This window comes from Peromyscus eremicus, chromosome 5 (genome assembly GCF_949786415.1).
Source record: "Peromyscus eremicus chromosome 5, PerEre_H2_v1, whole genome shotgun sequence".
Lineage (NCBI taxonomy): Eukaryota > Metazoa > Chordata > Mammalia > Rodentia > Cricetidae > Peromyscus > Peromyscus eremicus.
Window position 1 is genome coordinate 63,496,791 of NC_081420.1, and position 27,945 is coordinate 63,524,735.

The following is a 27,945-nucleotide window of genomic DNA, read 5'->3' on the forward strand; positions in this document are numbered from 1 at the left end:
GGTTGGAGGAAATGAGGCAGGTTCTGGGGAGAAGGTTTCATCTCGGCCTATGCTTCTCTCTGTCTCTCTCTTTCTCCTTCTTAGCCTGACATTCAGGAAGAAGCTCCTCTGCCACAGAAGTCTGTGGTCCTGCTCAAGTGTGTGGGCCACAGAAGTCTACCAGTATGAGGTCCTGCTCCAGTGTGTGGGCCACAGAAGTCTGTGGTCCTGCTCAAGTGTGTGGGCCACAGAAGTCTACCAGTATGAGGTCCTGCTCCAGTGTGTGGGCCCAGCCAGTCACAGACCAGACCCCCTGAAACCCAGCCAAAATCGACACTTCTGCCTTTGCGGGTTTTAGATGAGGTGTAGTGAAGCACCATGGACAGTCTGCCGCTGACCTTGGATTAGGAGTCCACAGCTGTGGCTCCTCTCAGTCTCAGACCTTTGGACTCAGACTAGAGCTAAGCCACCAGCTTTCCTGGGTCTGTAGCTCACGGTGGCAGATCACAGGATATATTAGCTAGTCCCTCATCAAACATCTCTTACCTTATCTATAACCTAGTGGGTCCGTTTCTCTGGAGAACCCCAGTTATCATAGACAGAGAAGGGCTCGGGCATTGTAGCTACTGAGAAGTGGGGCGTGCTCTCAGGAGAGAAGACATCGGCAGGTTTACGTCCCTGTCCTCAGCTACTCCAGTTACGGGCTTACCAGGCTGCCGAGCTTCATGGTAACACCTTTGCGCTGACAAATGGTTCTGTTTGGCATTCAGGCCTCCTTCTTGTCGCTATTAGTGAAATGTCTCTGTTTCCCTCTCTATTATCCAAACAACAACCTCCCGATTACAGCAAAGGAAAGCTTAAGTATGGAAAGTTTCCACTCACAAAGCCTCCACCCACCTACCATCATTTTCCACAAAACCATAACCTCAATCTTTCTCTTCCCTGTGCATTTATAATTATAGCCCAAGTATGGTTTTGTATCCTTCCCTCTAGTTTCACATGGAGTGTTATATCCAACAGATGTGATGCACCTTCAAAATTTCATCATTTTGGGTCTGAATTCATTTTTTTCCCTTCTTTTTAAAAAGTGAGTGCGTGTGCACACGTGTGTGGTGTATTTGTGTTGCACGCGCGCGCGTGCTGGTCTCTGTGGGTATAGGTGCAGGATCGAAGTTGACATCAGGATGCCTTCATCGCTTGTCCGCTTCATCTTTTGAAATAGTCTTGCACAGAAAGAACTTAGAGCTGGCTATTTCGGCTAGGCTGGATGGCCACCCATCTCACGAGATTTGCTTGGCTCTGCCTCCAACAGATACTTGCTGCCATGCCAGTCTCTGGGGTCGGTTTGGGGATTCAAACTCCGGTCCTCAAGCTTGCACAGCACACACTTTATTCACTGAGCCATCTCCCTTGGCCCTGGCTTCATTTTTAAACAGATGTGGTCCATTGCTCTTGGGAGGCACACAGCCTAATGGAGCCCTGTGCGTGTGTGCCCGAGATTCTTGGTATTCCTCTGCTCAGGTAAAGAAAGGGATGGCTACACGATACGATTACCTCTGACAGTGTCTCCCCCACTCACTCTGCTCCACTCATCCTTCTCTGCATGTTGGCTGATACTGAAAACATTTCCAACAGCCACCATGGTTTTTCATTTTCTGGGTAAGTCTGAGACTTAAAATCCCTGTGTAGTAAGTTGTGTGCCTGGCAGCATGCCCTCTGCTGTTCAGAAAACTAGGAGCCGAACAGAACGAGAAGGAGGTGATACGTGGCTGTTCCCGAGGAAATGTGATAAGGCTCCAGTGACAGACTCCATTCAAGGCCAGCTCGGCAAACCCGTGAGTTTAATTGGGATTACTCACAGAAGCGCGGGTGAGGGGCGATTTACAGAAACACGGATAATATATGGGCAATGATACTAAACCCATCTTGCTAAATGCTGTAGAGGGGCATCATGTGCCCTCTCTTCTTCCACAAGGGAATGTATATAATAATGTGTTTTATTATGGCATTTCCATACATATGTGACTTTATTTTTAGTATTCTGACCCACCCCTTGAACCTCCCTCCCCGCCCCCGTCCTGGATTGGCCCTGCATCTTGACATAAAAGAAAAACCCCTCTCCTTCCTCTCTCTCTCTCTCTCTCTCTCTCTCTCTCTCTCTCTCTCTCTCTCTCTCTCTCTCCCTCTCCATTCTCATGAGCAGTGTATACCTCCACTTTCTCTCCCTTCTCTTTCTTCCTTGTCTCCCTCTTTCCTATCTTTCTCTTCATCTCTCTATCCTAAGAAACTCTCCATGTGGATGCAGCGCCTTTCCCCCCCCCCCCGCCACCGCCACCGCCCCTGCTGCATCTGCCCACCATGTTTCCCTGCACGCATGGGGTACCCTGGCCCGGCCAGCTGGGGGTTCTCCGCTTGTGCAAATTCATAACAACTATGCTTAGTTCTCATTTGTCCCTGTCCTCCACTGCTGCTGTCCCTCTCTGGCCTGTTTCTTTCTTCCTACAGACACTCCCTGCTTTAGTTACCTTCTCTTTCCCTTTCTTCCTCCTCTCTCGTTCTCCTTTCTAGTCTGAGGAGCATATATATATATAGATATATATATAGATATATAAAGGAGCATATATACATATATATATTCCCACAAAGGGGATCTTGAGAGAAGAGCACACTGCTTTAGTGTACTCTCAGCTGCTCTGATTTCAAGATGTCGATGGCCACGTCATGGCTGAGTGTGCCAGGAGGAAGGCTGGCAGAGAGGAGCAGGGTATAAGCAGAGCTGGCTGGGGACAAAAGTAAACAGATTGCCTGCCTGCAAAACCCACTCCATGGTTCTCTTGCTGAAGTGTAGCAGCAGAGGGTAGCGATAACATTGCATCTCTGAAAAACAGACTTTATATAAAGGGGAACCCTCTTTGTTCTCGTCTGGACTTCCATGGAGACGTCAGGAAATGCTGTGGTTCTAGGTAGGCATTGGGGTTCTGTCTACTGCAGCCAAGTCTCTTTCTGAGAAACCCTTCAAATGAGCATAAGCACTGGATTATTAGGAACAGAGAACAGGCAATGACTGTGATAAAGATTAAAGACACCCCCAAGGAACTGTCATTGTCTCCTGGGTGACCCCTACACATATAAACTATAGACTCAGGACAGATACCTAAGGATTAAGTCATCAGCCCAAGAAAGGGGCTGATCTTCAAGTAGGTATCACTTTGAAATCAATTGAAGTAATTGAGTTTCACTTTATTAATGCCCTGGCTAATGAATCTCTCTTGACAAATGAATTCTATATCCACCTTCGTCGTCTGCTTCATATGTCATGTTCTCTGAGAAAAATTTCTGAGCACCCCAAATTGGTTATGTCGTCCTGAGTACTGCAATGCCCTCTGCTCTTGTGTATGTGTGCATGTGCTCATGTGGGTGCATATGTGTGTAAGCATGTGCATGTTTTTGTGTGTGCACAGGTGTACCTATATGTCCAAGCACGTGTCAATCAGAAGATAACCTCAGTGTTAGTCCTCAGACACTGTCCACTTTGATTTTGTTGTTGTTTTGACTTTTCTTCTGTTCATATGACTGTGTATGTGTATATATGCATGTTCTCATGTGTATGGGCACATGTATGGAGGTTCAAGGGATCTTCCTTCATTGCTCTTCTACCTTATCTTTTGAGGCAGGGTCAAGCATAGACTCCATCAATAGGATTAATCTGCCTCACCAAGCTGCGCTGGCAGAATTCCCGACCTCCGCTCTCAAGGCTGGAGTTGCCAGCAGGCTGCCATGCCCACTCAGCATTCCCATGGATTCTGGTCTTCTTGTTTGCCCAGCAGGTGCTTTAACCACAGAGTCATCTCTGCAGCTCCCCACTCTGTTTTCAGGACAGAGTCTCACTGACCTGGAGCTTGACAAAAAGCTGAGGCTGCTGGCCAGGAAGCCCACTGCCCGCCTCCACCTCTGCAGCACCGGAGTCCAAGCACACCCCGCCACAACACGCTGTTTTGGTTTTTCTAAATATGGATGCTGGGGATTGAACTCGGGTCCCTGTGCTTGCAAGGCAAACACACAGTTGACTGAGCTGTCTCCCTGGCCCTCTGCTCTCATTTCTGTTTGGACACGTGCTACATCCTGCCTGTGTCCTTGGATCGCTGTGTCTATAAATTACAGGCCGTGTTTAATTATAAGGCCCACAAAGACAAGACTTCCTCAGCACTCTGATTTCTCTGTAATTTACATTTTACTTCTTTAAAGGTTATCATTTGGATAATATACATTTCCTTTTCATTTGTTTAATGGCTTCACTTCTTGTTGTCTATAAACTCCAGGAGGCACAGCGATGTATTTTTGTACTTAGCCGCTAACTATGGCATAGTCTTCATGCAATATCTGGCATGTAGTAGATATCCAACAAATGTTTCTGAATGTGTATATTACACTTCCATACTTTTGAAATAATTTAGCAAACACAACCTATCTGCTTTATACCTAGCAGGATTACAAAGAATGATTCACAAATATAGGAGGTCTCAGTCAAATGGTCTAAACTGGAGACAGCCCTCTAGCAATAAAACCTGAGTAAAGGACTCGATAACAAGCATGAATCGAGTAATTCCAGAGAATTTTAGAAATACTGAGAAGCTGCAGCTGGAGAGATGGCTCAGGGGTCAAGAGTACCATCCAGAGGACCTGGGTTTGGTTCCCAGAACGCATACTGGGCAGCTAACAACCACTTGTAAACCCAGTTACAGGAGATCTGATGCTCTCTCTGGCCTCTGTGGCCATCTGATCACATGTTGTACACATAAACTCACACAGGTACACACATAAATAAAAACTTAACTAAATCTATAAAGAAGTAGTGAGACATAGTATTCTTTACTTGAAATTCCCACTTATAGAATAGAATTATCAGGTAGAATTTTGGTTTGGTTTGGTTTGGTTCTTCAAGACAGGGTTTCTCTGTGTAGCTTTGGCTGTCCTGGAACTCACTCTGTAGACCAGGCTGGCCTCAAACTCCCAGAGATCTGCCTGCCTCTGCCTCTCTAGTGCTGGGCTTAAAGGTGTGCGCCACCACCACCCGGCTATTAGGTGGAATTTAAGATAATAAAACATAAGCCATGTATTCATATGTCTTAAGTCTAAATGGACAATAATCACAAAGAAAATGTGATAAAGGTGATTCTAGATTTATTTATTTATTTATTTATTTATTTATTTATTTATTTATTTGGTTTTTTGAGACAGGATTTCACTGTGTAGCCCTGGCTGTCCTGGAACTCGGTTTGTAGACCAGGTTGGCCTCAAACTCAGAGAGATCTGCCTGCCTCTGCCTCCTGAGTGCTGGGATTAAAGTTGGGAGGTGCCACCCGCCCGGCTTCTTTCTTTTTCTTTTCTTCTCTTTTTCCTTCAGATAATGTCTTACCTACTACGTAGCCTAGGCTGGCTTCACATTCACAATCCTCCTCGCTTCTGAGAACTGGGATGACAGATGTGTGTCACCTTACCTGTCTTGGGGTTCTAGATTTCAAGCTAAGCATTGTTTCTCCTTTTCTGCAGAACTAGTTTTCCTAGCTGTGCTCTGACTCCGAATGTGTCTGCGGAGGAAAATCTTACTCTGATGCTCGATTTCTAGTGACAGCCTTGGAGGTTCTAAAGACCAGGATCTCAGCAGAGTGGAAACAAAATGTCTTCTTTCCCTAAGGCATGATAGGATTCAGTGGAGTCAATTGTATCTTAGAAAATTCTTGTAGAGGCACAGCCTTGGGGGTAAAGTGCTTGCCATGCAGGCCTGAGGTCCTAAGTTCAGTCCTCAGAACCATTTACAAAGCCAGCTATATAGTTAGAGAATTAGGCAGGTTCTTATTCCCTAACTGGTCAGCCTAGCCAAACGGGCATGTTCCAGGCCAGTGAGAGACCCTGTCTCAAAAAAACAAAAACAAAACCCCACAAGGTACAAATCCTGAAGACTGATACTTGAAGTTGACCTCTGCTGTCCACATGTACCTGTGCACACACATGTACCCTCCCACCTACACGTGTACACACACACAACAGAAAATCTTCGGAGAGTGGTAATACTCTCCCACGTGTATGAATAAACATCCTCAAGCTATGGTGGACGCTTGGCCAACAGAGCAGATATCACTTCTAAAGTCCTGGTCTCTTTGTTGACTGACTTTGCACAGACCCAGCAAAGATTATTATGAAAAATTGAAAATCTAGGGCAAAAGTGCAGTGACACTCAGAACCATTTTCCGGGGCAAGAGATGTGAGTCCAACTCTGCCTCATGCCCCTCCTTTCCACTTCCTAACATCATTACAAGTGTCCTCACCTCCAAGGTTGTCACAGTCTTCCTGGCCACAGTCTGCCAGTGCAAACTTGATTGCCTCCTCTTCACAGTTCCCAGCTGCATTTGATAACACAGACATTTCACAGTATTTCTTGTGTTATAAACACATCTGTCTCTTAGACACAATCTGTTGTCTTGAGTACAAATACCATGTCTGATCCTTTTCATTTAATTCAGAAACCCAAACCAGGCATAGAGTTGGCCCTCACCAAACCACCTTCATCTCACAGAAGAAAAACAATGCTTATACAAATGGACACAACGGACTCACTAACAAGAAACTCCTAAGGGCTGGGGTTCTAGCTTAGTTGGGAGAGTGCTTGTCCACGTATTAGGTCCTGGATGTGATTGCCAGCATTACATAAAGTGAGGATAGTGGTATACATCTGTAACCCAGCAATGGAGGTAGAGGCAGGAGGATCAAGATCACCCTCAGCTGCCTAGCAAGTTCAGGGTTACATCAGAGCCTGTCTGAAAAGAGCAGAGGCAGAGGAAGACCTACCAACAACTACTATACACAGAGCTGTTCCCGGTGCTCAACAAGCAAGGCTGGGAGTGAAGTGACTCAGAGGAATGGGAAGCGGTCAGGTAAGTTTTCTGTAGGACAGAACTTTAGAGCAAACACCAACCAGTGAGCCAGGAATACAGCAATCTGCAAGGGAGAGTGTCCTAGGAAGAGGCACTAAACCAAAGCAATGGTCGTATTTGATGCGGTATGGGTACAGAAGTGAGGGAAAGGGTGTGCTGGCGAGATAGCCCCAGGGGTAAAGGCACTCGCTACCTACCAAGCCTGAGCTCTACCCCTGAGACCTGCATGGTGGACACTGAGAACCAAGTCCTGCAAGTTGTCCTCTGACCACCCCACATGCCCAATGACACGAGCACACACGCCCATAAACAGATGCATGTACTAGAAGACGATGCCATGACCAGTTAGCAGCTAGTCCCCTCCGCCATCACGCCAGAGCCGGACCACTTTGTTCTCACTTTGCGTCATCTTTCCATTATCGCTTTCAACTCTGTAACCATAATGCCTGATTTCTACTAAGTGATAAGCCGCTTCTAGCAACCATCACATCTGGAGCCATCTTTTAGTTCTGAGTCATGCAAAACACAACAGTTGTTAGGAAACAAAGGCGGGGACTCTCAAGTTTCGGCTCGTGCTATGTGGAAGTCCTCCCCACTGATGTTTATTTTTCTGACCGTTGCTTCTCACAATCGACGTTGATTACAGTCTGAAGTTCTAAGCTTCCCCGCCGCCTGTTTCTCTCCACACAAGCCCGTTCTGTTATGAAGTAAATAACTTCAGCAAAACTGTACACTTGACTCCACACTAACATTTAAAAGAACAGCAAACATATCTAAATGACATCTCCCAAGGTAATTATAAGTATTTCAGTAAACAACTATACTTCGTGTCTTTTCTTTTTATTGAAAATAGATTTTTTTTTTTAAATCACATAATTTATCCTGATTGTTTTTCCCTCCCTCTGTGCCTCCCATCCGGATCCACTCCCTTTCTGTCTCTCATTAGAAAAAACAAAAAAACAAAAAAAAAACCAAGATTCTAAGGAACAATAATAAGATATAATGAAATAAAATATAATAAGATAAGACAAAAACTATCACATTGAAGTTGGACAAGACAAACAAAGAGAAGGAAAAGAGCCCAAGAGTCAGAGGCCCACTTGCTGGCACACTCAGGAATCCCATAAAAACACTGAACCGAAAGTTACAATGTACACGCAGAGGACCTGGTGCAGACCCGTGCAGGCCCTGTGCTTGCGGCTTCAGTCTCTGCGAGTTCATGAGTTGCTCACATTGATTTAGAGGGCCTGTTCTCCTGGTGGCCTCCATCCCCTCTGGCTCTTGCCAACATTCCTTCTCTTTATTACTGAATCTGAAATGCTTCATCGTCACCAACACTGTCAGCATCAGCACCACCATCTCCTGTGCAAGTGTTACCTCATCCGTAATTGTCATCAGGGCACGAGAGAGGACAAGGAAGGGAACACACCATTTTTGCAGCACAAAGGGACTGTCCAGGTGTGCTGTCTGGACACCACGGCCAGTGCCACGTCTCTGCAAATCTTACGACAGAGCTACGCCCAGCTGTGAGTAACAGCAACCAGAAAAACAAGAGCCACGCTGGCATCCTCTACCTGACAGCTCCGTCTGTTCCAGCTCAGGACACTGGCGCTCTGGTTGGAATTCTTCTTCCTAAATTCCAGCCCCAGAAACAAGAAAAGCAGAGAGAATGTGAAAATAAGCATTAACTTACAGTCACATATGTTTGTAAATCTGAATTCATATATGAGATTAAAAGCAGAGACATTTAAACCAAGCCCTAAATTATAGAGGTTTGGGCCAGGCATGGTGGCACATGCCTTTAATTCCAGCACTGAGCAGGAAGATGCAGGTGGATCTGTGAGTTCAAGGCCAACCTGCTCTACATAGTGAGTTCTAGGGCAGCCAAGGCTACATAGAGAGACTTTGTCTTGAAAAACCAAAAGGGGTGGAGGGGAGAACTGAAGTTTGAGATGTGTATGTTCCTGTGTGTCTGTGTACCTCTGTGCACATATGTGTATTTATACATGTGAATGCAGATGTGTCCTGGCCAATGGGATCTTCAGCAGAGACCCTAGAAGGGGGAATGGCGAATGAAAGGGACAAGAGACACAAAGAATTGACAGCAAGACAGTATTCTGATCAAGCTACAAAATTTTATTTTTCTCAGGTAGGTGCTATAGTAAGCAGACCAGGAAACTTTCTTTGGGAAAAGATCAGGGGACTGTTGAGTTGCCAAGCAACCCAACCAAGCAACCCAACCACAAAACATTGTTACTAATGGTCAGTGTAGCAGAAAGATAAGGAAATGTTAAGTTATTTTCTAATAACTCAGGACTTGTCCAGGTATGTCAAAAGTTTCTGGTTAGTGACTCAATACCGGACAACAGAAACTTAACTCAGGCAGGCAATATGGCATGGCTCTTAAAATTGTCCTCAGCATCCAGATATATATGTGCTTGTATGAGTGAGTATGCGTGGAGGTCAGAGGTCAACCTTGGATGTTATTCTTTGGGAGCTAAACTTGTTTCTTTGAAAAAGAATCTCTCACTGACCTGGAGCTTGCTGATTGCGCTAGGCTGCTGGCCAACAAGCCCCAGGGGTCTGCATATCTCTACCTCTCCATCACATGACAAGCACACACTACCACACTGGCTGTTTTATGTAGGTTCTGTGGCTCAAACTTAGTTTTTCATGCTTGCAGCAAGCCGTGTAACAATTGAGCCATCTCCCCAGTTCTGGGAACTGAGGTTTCAGATGAACTACAGATGATAAGTAGGATAAATTTGAGGGTGCTAGGTTATACAGCTCTGGGTGCCTTTGAATAGCATCCTTAGAGCAGTATAAGTCATGGGTCCCTCTGACTAGCACATTGAAGGTACCAAACACCTAAATGAAAGAGTTATAGGTTTCTCCATGGATAACAATTCTGGTAGTACAGTGAGACAAAGAAAAATAGACTCTATCCTTCCTAAGGCTTGGAGCTGATCCTACATACTTTTGCAAGTTCTAACAATTACCTTTCATCTGGGAAATGGGTGTACAAATCCCTCTCTGAATACTGGTATAATGTTCTTTACTGATTATGCTTTATTTTGATTAATGTGTTTCAATGCTGATCAATGTGTTCTTATCAAATCTAGTCTCTCTTTATCCACACTTCCTAATCATTCCATACTTCTCATATTCAATGTTCTACATGAAGTCAACATTTTAGCTTCCAGATCTGAGAAGGAATGTGTGGCATATTATCGTCCATTTTCTATCTATCTCGTAGCAGATGGCAGGACATTATACGTAGGGATGAATGGCATTTTGTTGTTTATGAATACCACATGTTCCTTACCGTTCACCCATGGATAGGCCCCTAGGCTGGTTCTATAGCTACTGAGGATAGTGCCACATGAGCACAGCTGTGCATGTTATGTTTTTCACATGCTAATTTCACTTCTTTGGGCCATGGAACCAGCAGTTGAATCATGAATCACGATGACAATTCTGTTTTTTAGTGTCTTTTTCTGAGGAGCGTCCATACTGTTCTCCCTAGCAGCTGAACTAGCTTGCACCTCCACCGCTGGTGGGGGAGGTTCTCTTTCCCCACGTTTTGAAAATATGTAGCAGCCACACCGAGGTGAGATGGTATCTCACTGCAGAAGTATCCTGATACCTGATTTTTAAGACATTATATGCATGTGCTGTGTGGTATGTGTGTGTTTGTGTGTGGAGGATGCACGTGTGTGAGCACATGTGGAGGCAGAGGTTGACAAGGGATGTCTTCTTTTATCACTCTCTACTTCATTTTTGGAAGCAGAGTTTCTCACTGAACCTGGAGCTCACGACTTCAGAGAGACTAACCAATCAACAAGTCCCAGAAATCCTCCTGCCTCTGCCTTCCCAGTGTGGAGATGACAGGCATGTATTGTTGGGCTTAGCTCTTTTTATCTGTCTGCTGCAGATCTGTACTCTGGCCTTCATGCTTTCTCCATTGAGCCATCTTCCTGGCCCAAGAACTAAAGTTTTTTTTAATGACAATAGCTACTCCTATTACATCACTAACACCAGAACCTGCTACAAATAAGGAAGATGAATCAGGAACATCGATAGTGTTCCTCTATTGTTGTGGAATATTATTTTAACCAGGCAAAAATGTGTTACATTTGTTTATGCTGCATTTATGTAAAAATAATATATAATTATTATCTTTAAATAAATATAATTACTTAATTATGTAAACATGTGTTTCACCTTGTCTGCCTAAGGCACCTGATTGGTCCAAAAAAAAGCTGAATGGCCAATAGCTAGGCAAGAGAGGGGTGGGTGGGGCTGGCATGCAGAGAGAATAAGGAGGAGGAGAGATCTAAACTCAAGAGAAAAGAAGGAGAAGAAAAGAGGGAGAAAGAAAAGAACACTCCTAAGGCCAGAAGCCAGGCAGCTGCCAGCCAGCCAGACATGAGAAACAGTGAAAGTAAGATATATAGAAAGAAAGAAAGGTAAAAAGCCTCGAGGCAAAACATAGATGAAGAGAAACAGGTTAAGTTATAAGAGTTAGTAAGAAATGAGCCTAAGCTAAGGCTAAGCATTCATAACTAATAAGAAGTCTCTGTGTCATAACTTGGGAGCTGGTTGATGGCCCAAAAGAAAAAGCCTAGTACACTCTAGATTTGTCAGCAAGATGAATTTGTGATGAGTCACTCCTCTATCTGCATCCCTCTTGGAGAGTAAGCTGCCTCCCCAGCTTCCTTCCTTGCTTGGCATTCTTCCCGTTCATTCATTGCTCTTTCTGAGGATTTAGCCCAATAGATGAAGCATGTGAATATGAAGTTCTATATATGATAATCAGGTCTACTCTACAACTGCAGTGGAGCCACGGAACTCAAAATCTGTTTCCACCCATTATAAAAAAACACTCCCAAAACATCTTCTGAGTTGGCTAGTCCCTCAGTAGTATCTCACTTGGATCAGCACCCCACCAGACTCTCAGGCTCAGTTAGTAAGACAAATGTGCCTTCTAGTTCACAAAACTAGTGTCATCAAATTACCATCAGTATTGCCTCAAAATGGGAATGATGTCACCTGTGTCAAGGACAAGTGTTTCCCCAAGGATCCAACACCATCTCCAAAGTTCCTCACTGGAGACCAGATCCCCTAGTTCACCCTACTTTAAAAGCCCATAGAATAGCATTGAATGGGTAATTTGAGTATACAAGACCCCTATCCAATTATCTCAGATTTATGTGTTACAAGAAATTTGAATGAAACAACTTGCTTTTCCCTTTCTATAAAGGGTGTGAATTCACAATACAGCAATGATATGCAAATTACACAAAATAATCCCACCAGTGCACAGCAACTCAACACAGCACATGAATTCTTGTTTCCCAAAGCTCAACAGAATTTATACATAATAAAAACAGAGTTATCTTATAATATAGTCACAGAGAAAAAAAAAATCTCTTGAGATGCCGAAGTTACCCAAACAAAGTCGTTTTATAAATGAAACAATTCTCCCTTAGTGCCAACGAGACTGCTTACTTCTTTTCTTTTGTTTTGTTTTTCAGGACAGGGTTTCTCTGTGTATCCCTGGCTGTCCTGGAACTCACTCTGGAACCAGGCTGGCCTTGAACTCAGAGATCCACCTGCCTCTGCTTCCCATGTGCTGGGATTAAAGGTTCGTGCCACCACCACCTGGCTAGATTGCTCACTTTTTATCTCTTTGATTTTCAGGGAAAAGGAAGAAACATGTTTCCTTCCAAACATGCTCATTACTCCATCTTAAATGCCGCCACCTCAGCTTTCCCTTTAATGAAAATTGCTAAGTCCACAAGAATCACAGGGAGGGCGGGGCATCTGCAATCCTTTTGGCCAGAGAGTAGTCAGTGCAGACTAAATAAGCATGTGTTTGGTAGTATAAACCATGTTCTATTTAGAGAAAGAAGGCTGAAAATTCATGTGTCTCTTCTCTTGAGTATGAGAGTTACTGAATATGTTCTTAGCTGGTTTTCCCAGCAATGATACCAGAAAATGACAACAACCCAACCAGAGAAACATCTGCTAATTTTGTTGCCTGGAGTTCAGTGTCCCAATTTCCTCCTTAAGACATCCTGTCCCGCTCTGAAGAGCCTCTGGCTCCTGTGGCTGCCTGTATGACTCGGGACAATGTCCATCAATCTATTGCACTTTGCTATCATTGGTAGAGTAGTCATGTGATCCAGTCAGGGCTAATGAAAAGTAACAAGGGCAGGAGAGATCGCTTCAAGGGCAAAGTGTCTACTGTGCAAGGGCCTGAGTTTGAATCCCCAGAACCCGTGTAAAAGCAAAGTTGTGTGTGTGTGTGTGTGTGTGTGTGTGTGTGTGTGTGTGTGTGTCTCCAGTGCTCCTACACTGAGATGGGAGGTTGACACAGAAGGATCCCCAGTACCAACCAGCAAGGCTGATGAATGCTGGGGTGAAAAATAGGAGACCCTGCCTCAAACAATGTGGAGGACAAGGACCAACACCCAAGTTTGTCCTTCAACCTCCACACATACACTGTGATACATATTTGACTACACACATGAACACATGATAAATGCACACAAATAAATAATTTTTTTTAATGTTAAAAGAGCCAAACTTTTCTCTTAACTTCTGGGACAATGTGTCAGACTTACCCACTGGCCCTGAAACCTAAGGCTACTGTCCAGGTTGGAGCTGTTATTTGTAGTTACTATCTTAAAAAAAAAAAAAAACATTTATTCTTTGAGAATTTCATATGTGTATATGATGGGGGAATGTCTTTCTGTACACTGTGAATATGAGTTGCTCTGAATGGTTGATAAATAAAACCATTTGGCCTATGGCAAAGCAGCTTAGAGGCAGACAGGAAATTCAAAGAGAGAGACAGGAAGAAGGCAGGGGGGAGACACCAGTGAGCCACCGAAGGAGCACCATGTAATGGGACTCAGGAAAAGCCACAGAACATGTGGCAATACATAGATTAATAGTTACGAGCTAATTTAAGATATAAGAGGTAGCTAGCAAAAGGCTTGAGCCATGGCCATGCAGTTATAGTAATATAAGCCTCTGTGTGTTTACTTGGGGCATGCGAGTGGGAGAGACATAGGAAAACTTTCAGCTACATGTATACAATGTACTTTGATTCTATCCACCTCCTATCCACCATCTATCCACCGTCCAGTTCCTTCTAGATCCCTACCACAGAGCTCACCTTCCCAATTTCACATCCTTTGTTAATAATGCATTGAGTCCAAATAGTGTTGCCCATCTGTGTGTGGGCATTGGACAATCTGCTGGAGCATGAACCATTTACCAGGGACCACATTCTTAAAGAAAACCGACCCCCTCCCCCAAAAAGCCATGTAGCTGAGACTGAGCCAAGAGAGGGGACACCTGCTGGCATCTGCTGAACCCCCAGTTCCACCATATCTGAAGCAGGGCTAAGTCAGTGTCGCAGCTTGAATGGAAAACGCCCTCTGTAATCTGGTGTTTTGAGCACTTGTCTCCTCGCCCTGTCTTGTTCTTTTCGGAGGTTGTGGAACAGACAGGAGAAAGGGCCCTTTCTCCTACCTTTGGGGTTCTTTGGGGTGTGACTATGAAAGATGTCCCTGGCCCCAGTCCTCGTCTTTGCCAGGGCTTCCGGTCCACTATGAGGTGAGGAAGCTCTTCCACTACACGTTCCCACCACCGTGATATTGTCCCCAAGATCATTGTTCAAGCAGCCACAGACTGAGTCCTCTGAAACTGCGGGTCAGAATGAATTCTATTAAGTTGTTTCTGTCTAGCAACTGGTCATAAAAATTCCACTTCCTTCCCTTCCACAAGCATTCACTCCGAGGGCAGTCTTACCAATCTGCACCTGCTACTCTCTATCCACATGCAATGCGTTACTTAGCTTGCTGCCACAGTAAGGAGTACCTAAGAGGAACAGCCTAAGGGGGAATGATTAGTTTTGTTCACAGTTTCAGAGCTTTTAATGGTCACTGGCTCCATGATTTCTAGGTCTGTGGAAGGCAGGACATGATAGGACAATATGATGGAGATCTAGGATTATGCCGTATTCACTGTGGTACTCCATATTTTTAAGTTTCTCTTTGAATGCACATTGACTGCAGTGAGTATGGCCTAATCAATCAGTTGTCAGTGGTTGACCTCTAACCTCCTTCTTTGTCCTCTGACTTCCAGTCATATGCCACAGTGCATGCATACCTGCACATGCACTGTACTGAAAGGTTATGCTTAGTTAAAAAAAAATACCTGACTAAGGAGATATGAAGCAAAGGACTATGGAAGAGATAGCTCTGCAGTAAAATGAGCTATTGTTCCTCAGTTTTGAAGGCTTCTGCAAAGAAAGATAACTGTGTTATCTTGAGTTTTACAGAGCCCGGGCCAAGAACATGACAGAAATGAACAGACTTTATCACATGGTAGGACATTCAGGCCCAATTGCATAGGAAAGTTTGAGACATCCTTACAGCCCTTAGTCCTAAGTTCAAAGTCAAATAATGATGGCAAAACATGTTTGAATTAAACTAAACTTTTGTCAAACTACTTGGGAATGGAGGAGGTAAGACTAACTACTTCTATTGCTGACTGGTCACCTGTATGGATGAATCTACGGCCTCTATATGTACCTTGCACTCTGGATTATGAGTGAGGGACAAGAGAGAATCACAGCTTTTCAGCTACTTATCATGGCCTATAATCTATCCACTGTCCATCTATAAACACTTGAATAAATAAAAATGTGAATGAATCTTGTTTCAAGGAAAAAGAAAAAAAAAAAAAAAACCTCTCCCTGCCAGAAATCTTCTTGCCTAAAAGTGAAAAGCCAGGAAGCTATGTGGGCACACTGACTGGAGTCAGGAGTTAGACACAGAGATACTTGTCCTGGAAGACAACACACAGTGTAAGAGGTGAAGCATGGCTCAGTCCACTCAAGTTGCTATAACAAAATGCTATGGATTGGGTAGTTCTTAAACAACAGAAATGTATCCTCATAGTTCAAGATCCTGGACATCTCAAGACGAAGGTAATGGTGAATTTTTTGTCTGGCAAAGACCCACTTCTAGTTGGTAGATGGCTTCTGCTCAGCTCCATCTTCACGTGAGAGATTTGATGAATGAGTTCCTTCAGGCCACTTTCATGAAGGCACTAATCCCATTTACGAATGCCCCACCCTCTAACTTAACCACCATCTAAATTCTAGCCTTCCTTAAATACATTCACCCTGTGGATTATCATTTTAACATATGTATTTTGGAAAGCAAAATTATTCAGACAAAGAATTATGTCAAATATTTCATAAATATATTGTGAATAAAAGAATGAAGAAATTGGGACACCATTTTTATTCTATCTCCATACTGACTCAAGAAATTACTAATACCACATATTTATCTGACACTTCTCCATGTATACAATTTATATAATCAATATTTTATTTGATTCCTTTAATAACTGTATATGTAGGTAGAGTGGTGATTCCCTCCCCCCCCCGTTTGATCATCAGAGATGTGAACCCCACAGCCACATAACCCCAAAGAAAGGCCAGGCCAAGCCCTCTCCTCACTCTCCATTGAAGGAGTTTGGCAAGGGGCCAGTGAGAAGACTCAGCAGGTAGAGGGGCTCACCACCAGGCTTGATAACTGGAGTGAATCCGTACGGTAGAAAGAAAAAAGTGATTCCCACAAACTACTTCTTGATCTTCACAAGTGTGGGGTGACATGTCTGAACCCGTGGCCACACACCTAAATAAATGAATGTAATAAAATTTTAACAGGAAAAAAGGAGCATGGTGAGATTGTTTCTGCTGTGGTTTGGGTATAAAGTGCTCCCTGAAAGGATCATGTATTGAGATTCGATCCCTGTCTGGTAGATCTAGTCATTAAGAGGTGATGGGATTGTGTGGGTGCTGATCCACTCACTGGTGGGTTCATAATTAGGTGGCATTATCGGGAAGTGTGGAAACTTAGATCAGAGGGTAAAGAACACTGAGGTGTATCCTGCCCATGCCCCTCTTCCTGGCCACCATGAGGTGAACTCTCCCATTACATCCTCTGGCCAGCATGATGTTCGGTCTTAGCAGAGCCCAGCAGCCACAGAGCTAGCACACCAGCAGCCAAGGCAAACCCTCAGCCAGTCCTATAAACCTCTTCTCTCAGCATTTGACACAGCAATGAAGGGACTGACATTGAAGGGAGCTAATGGCTCCCACTGCTTCCTCAGAGTTAACACAGAGACTTGAGAGAAAGAGGAGGTATGGCCAGCTGCCTCAAACTCCCCCAGGGTGAGCATTCCCTCGAAGCTTTCCTAAGATTCTTGAAGATGATCACAGAGCTCTGCGTTCCACACCCTGCCCAGACTCCCACCCGGCACTCACTCTAAACCCTGTCATTTACAGAAGCCGGAATTATATCTGTGAGCAGGAGTCACAGCCGTGAGCAGTGACACCCAACAGCCCCCTTGGTTTCCTGCAAACTCTTCCAGAATGGATGGGAACTTGGTGGTGATAGTTTTCTTTAAACCTGACTTGTTCCTGCTCTCACTGAAGTTGTGGTGAAGTGTAGACTAGAGTCTGGCACCCAAAACCCTGTCCTGAACTTTCAGTTGACAGAAAGGACAATTTATAAATTGTCTACATGAATTTAAAGTATGATGTGGATTCATACGGGGAAGAAATGCTTAATTAAGGCTCTCCGGTGCCAACTAAATAATTAGAAAGACTGGGCAAGGGGCCAGAGACTATTGTCTCCTGGGCACCCTAACACACAGGGTCCTTGTTAAGCATATATCTAAAGACAATGTTTTTTTTTTTAATTTAAAATCTTTTTCTTATAAAGACTTATTTTATGTGTGTTTTTGCCTACATGTATGTTCATGTACCAGGTGCATGCCTGGTGCCTACAGAGGTCAGAAGAGGACATCAGATCCCCTGAGACCAGAATTATAGACGGTCATGAGGCACCATTGAGTGCTGGGAATCTAACCCAAGTCCTCTGAAAAAGCAACAAGTGCTCTCTACTGCTGAGCCCTCTTTCTAGCCCCAACAATAGTATCTTTAACGTAATTGTGATGGTTCTTTTTTTTTTTTTTTTTTTTGGTTTTTTCGAGACAGGGTTTCTCTGTGTAGCTTTGCGCCTTTCCTGGAACTCGCTTTAGAGACCAGGCTGGCCTCAAACTCACAGAGATCCGCCTGCCTCTGCCTCCCGAGTGCTGGGATTAAAGGCCTGCACTACCACTGCCCGGCTGTGATGGTTCTTTTAATCAAATAACAGCCATGTCATATAACTCAATAATTTCAGGAATTGAGAGAAGCTTTGTGCTCAGAATACCTGGCAAAGCGTCATAGTTTTAAGGGTTTCCCAGAGTCAGCACACAGCTCCATCTTTGAGATTAGCATCAACAAAATAAACAATGTACTTCTCGATAGCCTTTATTAACATTTGGTTTCGTTGTATCATATTTTATTGAGCTTTTGCGATGGAACCTCTACATAACTCAGGTTGACCTGAAACTCACAATCCTCCTGCCTCAGCCTCCTAAGTGCTGAGAGTACAAGCTTGATAACCTCATTACAGAAAGGCAATATCATACAGTGGAAAAATGAGAGACAGAAAGCCCACATTGCCCTCTGAAATGACTGGGTGAACCTGACCAAATCTGTTCTTTCTTCAGCTTCATTTCTCAGTAATGAAAACGAAGGTAACCATGGCTCTGAAACCTCATGGGATATCTCCAGATCAATTAAATGAAAGAAGCATGAAACACATGCTGAGATCTTTAGAACAGAGGCTTCAACCTCCTTCATATTGGAAAGATCATAAAGGTCAGTATCTATCTGATAGCTTCAGGAGAACTCAGTCACTCCTGGGCAAAAACAAAGTCAACACAACAAATAGAATTTCTGTGGCTTCACATACAACGATCATTCAGCAAATACAAAAAAAAAAAAAAAAATCATTCAGACAATACCAAGAGCATGGAGGACCCAGAGAAGCTCAGCACAAAACAGGTGGTGGTGTTATGAGAGGAGAGGGGAGGAGAAAGCGCGAGTGAAAAGTGTGCCCAAGAGTCCTTGTCTTCTGTTTCCACTCTCTTCCCATCTGTAACCATTCCTGTGGGAGTCTGTGGGAGTCCAGCTCCAACCTGCTCCCACCTTACAAAGGGTTCTTTGGTAAAAGAGAGAGGAATGAAGAAATATTAGGTAGAAAGATAGACCTAGACAATGAGGAGAAAGACAGAGACACAGGATAGCTTCGGGAGGGCCTGGGTCAATACCCAGCCACCACCAAGAGCTTTATTTAAAAGGACTTTTTATAATATGCTGAAGGGAGAGGCAAAAGACCTCCCCCTTGCAAAATTAAAGCACACCATACAGTCAAGTGTAGCCCCTTCCAAATGCCTGGTAAACATGTTTGTGGCCAAATAATCCCATTACAAAGCCCTCCTGAGTAAAGCAAGCTCAGATTCTCTGACCCTGAATCAGGTCTCACTAGAGAGCCTCTGTGGGCCACCACAGTTCCTGTGCCCAATTCTTATTCCTGACAGAGCCATTTCCAGACCATGAAGTTTAAGATTCTCTCTCTCTCTCTCTCTCTCTCTCTCTCTCTCTCTCTCTCTCACACACACACACACACACACACACACACACACACACACACACACACGGCAATAAGCCTGGGAAGGAGATTTTGATAGTTCAGCCCATTCTGCAATGCTTCTGATCTCCTAACAGGACACAACCCTTTAGTTCTTCTTTCAGAACTTCCAGGAAGGGAAAGGTTATTTACAGAGAACTTGAGTGAGTGTCCAAGGTTCCTTTACAATGAATCTACAAATGGAGCTTCCTGTCTGAAGACATCTCCCCTCGTCTGATCACCCTCTCCACCCACAGCTTCCTGCTGGTTTGATGCTTCCCACAGCCACTGCTAATATGGTCCAGATGTTCAAACCTATCAGTGACCTTGAACCAATTCTGAACTTTAATCAAGAGAAGATTTTATTATAGTCTAATGTCAACCTTCCTTTCATTTCCTGGAAAATATCACTCGTTCAACAAACGATGTAACACCAACATTACGCATGCCACTGGGCTAGTATGAGCATGACTATGGGGACACAGTACATGGTCCTTGTCTTCCAAGAGGTCCTTCAGAAGGAAAACAATCATTACACCATAAGAAGAGCTAGTGCAGAGTTACGAGTTAAGAGCAAGGCACTTAGGGATATTGAGGGACACCTCTTCATCTGAAGGTCATGAGAGCTAATTACAAGAAAGTCTTCTCATGGTGATGGTACATGCCAGGGAGGTGGAAGTAGGGTAGTGCTTAGGGAACATAGTCTTAGACAATATTTTCACATTTAAGTCCTTCTATCTCAGAGGAAGAACATATCCTCAGTATCTTTCTCCTTGTGTCGATACGCTACATCAATGGATTCCCTTGGCCTCTGGCTTCCTACTGGGGTCAACCAATGAGAACCACTAGCTATGAAAGGGAGGAGAGTGAGGCCAGGTTCTTATTTCTCCATGCTCACCTGTGGGTTCCTGAAGATCAAGGCTGTGTCAAGGCAATCTTCCCTAGGAAAAACTTTTTCTCCAGGTTCCTATTTCTGCTTCCTCTCTTCTTCTCTGGGGGCTTAAGGGTGGTCATAGTCCTAGCATCATTACTAGCATTCTTGGTGAGAGCCATTTTCTATTGAGACCCACACTGGTACCACTACGGGTACAGCAAATAGCAAACATGTCAATGGTGAGCAGGATTCAAAACTATACATGGATGCTAGTGATGGAACCAATGATAACTGATAAGTCTGCTCAATCAACCTACAGGCGTTTATCAATGGCCAACTATAAAAAAAGAAAGAAAGAAATAAACCACAATGGGTAAGGAAAGCAGAGTTTCTGGATTTTAGAATGTGGGGAGGAGCAGGGCAGTGGTGGCACACGCCTTTAATCCCAGCACTCGGGAGGCAGAGGTAGGCGTATCTCTGTGAGTTCGAGGACAGCCTGGGCTACAAAGTGAGTCCCAGGAAAGGCGCAAAGCTACACAGAGAAACCCTGTCTCGAAAAACAAAAACAAACAAAACAAAAATGTGAGAGGAGTTGAGTCAAACAGTGCTCTGGGACACGACAAGATTGTTTCATCCACGAATTCATAGCAGATGTGGTTGCTGCGCAAGACCTGTACAGTATCAAGCCAGACAACATTCCATCACGAATGAAGGAGGATTGCACAAGCCTTAGCTGTGGAGCCATTGTTGGCGGACGGCTGCTAAGGGAGGGAGAGTCAGTTTTCTTCGGGGGGTGTGGCCCTTGTTTGAACGTGTCCCGGTGAGTGCCCCAGGAGGGGTAACACTAACTTGACTCGGTGTGTTATTTTTAAAGAAAAAAGAAAGAAAAGAAAGGACACGATGTTGGAAGAGGGATGTGGGGAGGGACCCAGGAGGAGTTAGAGGGGGGAGTAGGGTGAATGTGAATGAAATGTATTATGCATGTACAAAATTCTCAAAAGATAAATCAAAAGAGATTTTTTACAAAATAGCTCTTAGTAATGGGAAAATGAACAAGGCAAATGCTCTACTCACAGAGAACATCCTCCAGCCTTGTGCTCCAAAGTCCCATGTATGTAAAGGAACAGAGCAGGTAAAGCCCAAGGCATGAGCAAGCAAGGCTGTGCATTCTGCAGGTGCAGTGTGGGTGAAACTTGTTGGATCTGTTGTTTCGGGGTCAAAGGCTCAGAAGACTGGCGGTGAGCTGGACTCTTTCTACAAAGTACCACACTCATTCTTTATTGACACTCTCCAAGAAGTAGATATTGTCTTCTTCACTATGCAGATGAAGCAATGGAGGCCTTCAGCTTCAACCAGCGAGCAGCAGGTATAGACAATGCATGGCCAAGACCAAAAACTAGTTGTTGAACGAGACTCAATTACAGGTTTGGTGGTAAGGGCTATTCTGCCATTTGGGTTAGATTTCTACCATTATGTGCACACAGTAGCGTAAGGAAGCAACTTTTGGGAATCCCCATTCTACAAGGTAGATCAGACACCAGCTAACACTCGGCCTTGGAATTAGAAATGAAGAATGATGACAGGCCAAGCAAGGAGCACCCTAGGGACGCACCAGATATTTGCTTTTGCAAGGGCTCTGCTCCCTTTGAGCTGACTGTTAATTGTTGGTTTGAGGTGGTATTGGAGATTGATGACTGGCAAGAAGGGTCCTCACATTCAGATTGTAAATTTATGGCTAATAGCTGGGCCATAAATTAGTGGTAGCACATGCCTTTAATCCTAGCACTTGGGAGGCAGAGGCAGGCGGATCTCTGTGACTTTGAGGCCAGCCTGGTCTACAGAGCTAGTTCCAGGATAGACAGGACTACACAGAGAAATCCTGTCTTGAAAAACAAAACAAAAAACAAAAAAAAACCATGGCTATTCTACTTGTGATTAGTCACACAAAGGCTGGGAGAGGGGCAACTTCATCACATGATTCTTTTGAATACATGGGTAGCCTACCACCCACACAGGAGGGGTTTCGTGGGTGACAAACAATACAGGTGCTAGTCAATTCAAAGTACCCCATAAATCTATAAAATTCAAATTTAAGAGCTATTGACTTTAAAAAATAATAAACTATTTAAAAATTACTACCTTGTTTCCCTTATGCCTAAAGCACTCCCCTGTTTTGGTTTATGCCTCCTGTTCCCTTCCAAGGCCCCAGAGGTATCAATTTGGGAGAGAAGTAATCAGTCTACCTGTGTAGACTGTGTGCAGCTGTCACACTGGAAGGTGAGACCCTGGGCATCTGGCAGCCCACCTCTGGTTTCAGAATGACTATCTTGCTGCATTAACCTCTCAGATACTTTATATGCCAAAGGAGAGAAGAATGTGTAGCCAGTGACTTTTATGAGTGATAGCAAATAGAGGTCGTTCACAGAGCTAAAGACTTTAGAGCTAGAAATGACCTCAAGAGATCATTCAATGCACAGGGCTCCAGAGAGCAACACGAAAACCAGAGTGATGCAGTCAGTTGTCACCATGGCCCTCTGCAGTTCTAGAGAAATCTATACCCCTGGTAAACTACAGCACAGAGATCCAGTTGTGTCTTGATGACTAAGCCTCTTAGCAAGTGGAATTCTAACTACCAGTCTGTGTCACGTATACATTTTGTTGCATACATTTAAGCAAACCTTACATTTTGTTTAAATTTTAGGACTGGAGACCTCAATGGGCTTGCCTTGTAAGCATGAGGAACTGAGTTTGGAAAAAAGTTGGGTGAAGTGTACCCTTATAATCCCAGTGCTAGGGAAACTGAAACAGGAGGGTCTCTGGGGTACAGTGTCCAGCCAACTAAAGCTGCTTAGTGAGTTCCATCCCAGACCAGTGAGAAAATTTATCTAAAAAAAAAAAAAAAAGAAATCAAACAAAATAAAAAAAAAAACCTATGGCTGGTGCTAATAACAGCCAAGATTGACCTCTGGCCTCCACATGCTTCTTTGTGTAGCCCCTACCCCAAATGTGCGCATGCGCGAGTGTACATGTGTGTGCGCACACACACACATTTAACTAAAATAATAAAATTTAAATAAATAAATGCTCTTGTATATATTTAAGTCATACAGTTTGGTGCTATGACATACAGATAGATGGTAATGGTTATGGCAGGGAAGAAAATCAGCATACCCACCATTTCATAGGTGACTGAATTTTTTTTTAAATGGTAAGAGCATTTTTTTAAAAATGACTCACTTCCTAGGAATCTCTACAACAGTCCAATTTTGTGGACTACGGTAGTCACAGCAGTGTGTGTGTGTGTGTGTGTGTGTGTGTGTGTGTGTGTGTGTGTGTGTGTGTGAGCTCTGTCCTTGTCCATCCTGCATAGCTGCTTTGTCCCTGCTGACCTGCACTTCCCACCCATTCCAGTGGCTGCTGTTTTTGCTCTTGATTGTTGTAGAATATTACTTTAACTATGTAAAGAGGTGTTACCTTTGCTTATGCTGCGGAATATTACTTTAACTAGGCAAAGATGTGTTACATTTGTTTATGAGCATTTGTTTAATTATTTAAAGATGTGTTGCTGTTTCACCTTGCCTGCCTAAGGCACCTGATTGGTCTAATAAAAAGCTGAACGGTCCATAGCTAGGCAGAAGAGGGATAGGCGGGGCTGGCAGGCAGAGAGAATAAGGAGGAGGAGGAATCTAGGCTCGAGAGAAGGAGGGAGAAAGAGAGGGACGTGCCAGGGGCCAGAAGCCAGGCAGCTGCCACACAGACAGACATGAGAAGTAGCAAATGTAAGATATACAGAAGGAAAGAAAGAAAGGCTAAAAAGCCCTGCAGCAAAACGTAGATGAAGAGAAACAAGTTAAGTTATAAGAGCTAGTGGAATAAGCGTAAGATAAGGCTGGGCATTCATAATTAATAATAAGTCCCTGTGTCATGATGTGGGAGCTGGTTGGTGGCCCAAAAGAAAGCCTGCTACACTTGATCTCTATGTTTGATGGATTTTACATGTGAGATTGTGCACTGTTTCTCATTCTGGTTTAATTTCATTTAGCTCTGTGTCCTCCTGGTTCATCCTTGTAGGAGCAAATGGCAGGATCCATTTCTAAAGCTGAATTATATTTCATGATACATTCATTCTTCCATCAGCAGACACAACAGATTGCTTCCATACTTTGGCTATTGTGCATAATGCTGCAATGAATATGGAAGCACACATATCTACACAAGGTCATGATTGCACTTCCTTTGGGTATATGCCCAGAATAGAGAGTGCTGTGTCTTACCACCATGCAATTGCTCAGGAGCCTCCACACTTATTTCAGTAATGACTACACTAATCTACAGCCCTCAGACAGTGTATAAGGTTTCCCCTTTCTGGACATCCTTGTCAGCATTTGTTATATATTGATATTTTGATAACAGCTATCCTAAAAGGTGTGATGTGATATCTCACAGTGACTTTGACTTGCCTGTCTCTAATGATTAGTAGAGTTGAGCATTGGCCTAGTTTCATTCCCATTGATTCAGCTGGGATGGGGGGGGGCACTTAGGGGAGACAGGGCTTGATTTAGCTCACAATTTCAGATCATTTAGTCTTCCTTTCATGGAGTTTTGTGTGTGATATACAAAAGCCAAGGACAATGTCAAAGAAATTTGCCAAAAAAATGTTTTCTTCCAAAGAGTTTATGGTTTCATATCTTATGCTCTGGCCTTTTATTAATTTGGGGTCAGATTTCATTCTTTTACATGTGAAAATATAGCGTTCCTGCATCTCTTTCTGGCTAAATCATGTTCCTGCATGGTGCATTCTTGGATATCCCTGCCAAGAAGTGGTTGACCATAGATTTTAGATTTCTATTTTGTTCTTTTCTGCTACATCTCTGCTTTATTTATGCTAGTATCATGTAGAGATTTTTTTGGGGAAGAGGCATGTGTGTGTGTGTGTGTGTGTGTGTGTGTGTATGTGTGTGTGCGCACACGCAGTAGCATATGTCTCCTGGCTTGTTTATATAGTTGCTTCAACCTAGATAATTCTGTGATGTACTATCATTGAGGATAGATTTCTTGCCAAACATTGACTCGATCCAATTCAACATTTGCTCTTAAAACACAAACATCAATATCAAAAATAATTTGAGTTCACAGTAACTTTAACACCCACAAAATCAAATTACTTATGTAAAGCAACTTACATCATGGCATGATTCTCATAAAACAAAACAAACAAGAAAAATATATCTATCTTGAAAAAGACACAATGATCTACTCTCAGTAGATTTCTACCCGCCTCTAATAAATCTACCATGATGTAAGTTGCTTTACATAAGTAATTTGATTTTGTGGGTGTTAAAACCATGGTAGATTTATTAGAGGTGGGTAGAAATCCACTGAGAGTAGATCACTGTGTCTTTTTCAAGATAGATATATTTTTCTTGTTTGTTTTGTTTTATGAGAATCATGCCATATGTTTACATGCGTACATGTGCTGTGTTTTGCTGTTTCAGATGAGCTAAACTGAGCCGTGGAGCAGCACTTTGAGGAAAATGCTGTCATGTTCATTTTATAGTTGCATGTGTTAGGGAACCTCTGTTAGTCAGTGTTCTGTGACTATAACAAACGCCTGGGATAATCCGCTTGCAAAGAGGAAAGGTTTCATTTGGTCCACAGTTTGGGAGATTTCAGTCTCTGATTCACCTCATTTCTACCTCATCGTGGTAGAGGCCCATAGTTCTATTTACCTCGTGACCGGAAGCAAAACTGAAAGAGAACTGAAGGGGCTGTGGTCCCACTCTCTCCTCCAAGGGCATGTCTCCAATAGCTGAAGGCCTCCTACCAGGCCCTACCTCTCAACATTTCTAACACATTCCACTAGTACCAAGCTGGAGGTAAAACCAAGCCTTGAACACACAGGCCTGTGGGTGATATTCTAAATCCTAACTATAGAGGCCTCGAAGAAGCATGATTGACCAAGACTGGATGCTAATACCAACCCCAGGCCTTCAGCTTGGGGCTCACTCTGCTGCATCCATAATGGCTCGCTGTGCCTACCTCATGCAGAGTGTCAGCTCTCAGGAAATTCGATTTTTTTTCCAGTGCTGCCCTGGTTTCTTTGAGGCCAAGACAGAGCCACATACAATGTGAGCTACGGAGCATGTGTGTGGTCACCATAAAGGAGCATTAGCTCATTTCACAGGCTGTGGAAGGTCAGGGAAGGATATAGCTAGCTGCCTGGGAGACGAGAAAAATCTTAATGGCAGAAATAAGCTTTAGTTAAACCATGGAAACCGGGTCCACCGTGAGCAGGCAGAAACAGGAGGCGCAGGTACACTGAAAACTAAAAGGTAGTACGAGAAAAAGCCAGGAATGTGTGGTGCACAAGGCAAACGCTGAGTGACAGACAGGCTCTGGTAATAGAGGAGGGATGGAGAAACAGACTGACCCATACTGCTTTTGTGTTGTCCAGAGAAACAAACCAGTTAATATATTCGTAGATTAGATGGAGACAGAGCTTTACTGTGATGGATTGACAGACGGTAGAAACACCCTTGGGGCTCACCCAGAGACATAGTTTTACCATCAACCCTGGCATTCCTTAGTCCTGACAAGGAGACACATAAAATTAACCCTCGTGTACATTGTACAGTATCTGATAGCCAAGCTGCCAACCACTTAACTTTCCAAGCTGCGGTAAGCCCCCAGAGGAACCAAAACTCCCCATCCTGAAGATTAGTCTGGCAACAGTATGTGGTCTGGATTAGGTACTTGTGCCTGTGAGTAGGAGGGACCATGGAAACACCTTACAAAAAGCAGTCCTCAGAATGAAAACCATTCTATCAAGTAATTCAAAGCCAGGAAAACAAAAACCACATGTTTTCTTTCCTATGAGGACCCGAGACTCTGTGTGTGTGTGTGTGTGTGTGTGTGTGTGTGTGTGTGTGTGTGTGTGTGTGTTTAGAGGTGGGAATAGGTCATGAAACTATAAAGTGAACTATGAGAGAAGAAAAAGAGGTCTTAAGGGAGTGGAGGGGGTGAAGGAGAGGGTACAGGGGTGATGTATGAAGCAGAATGGGGGTTCTGAGGAGAAGGAGACCAGTGTGGGTACGAATCAACAAAGACAGAGTCTGGGGCTGGAGAGATGGCGGCTCAGTCACTGAAGTGCTGACCACTCAAGCCTGAGGACTCGAGTTCGATCCCCAGGAGACACGTGCAAAGGGAAGGCGCTGCTGCACACCTGTGCCGCAGCACTGGGGAGCGGAGACAAGAGAAGCCCTCTGGCTGCCTGGCCACCCAGTCTAGCCCAGGCTGTGAGCTCTAAACTCAGCAAGAGACCCTGCCTCAAAAAATAAGGTGGACAGTGATGGAGGAAGACCCAATACCAACCTCTGGCTACCACGTGCATGTACACATACATGTACACATCTCTACATACATGTGCACACACAAAGGAAAGCTGTATTATGAAAATAATTATAATTATATAATTATAATTAAACCCATTATTTTGCATGCTGTTTTGTTGTTCTTTAAGACAAGGTCTTCTTTAAGATGTAGTCCT

The 27,945-nt window shown here is 43.9% G+C and overlaps 1 protein-coding gene across 1 annotated transcript in view; it reads right to left on the bottom strand.

The window, feature by feature from the left end:
* The window catches only part of Fam107b (family with sequence similarity 107 member B), a 220,630-nt gene that overhangs the window by 133,325 nt on the left and 59,360 nt on the right, over positions 1 to 27,945 (bottom strand). The window contains exon 2 of the mRNA XM_059263574.1: positions 8,486 to 8,543. Within this exon, the coding sequence (XP_059119557.1) occupies positions 8,486 to 8,543 (58 nt within the window). The remainder of the gene's footprint in view (positions 1 to 8,485; positions 8,544 to 27,945) is intronic.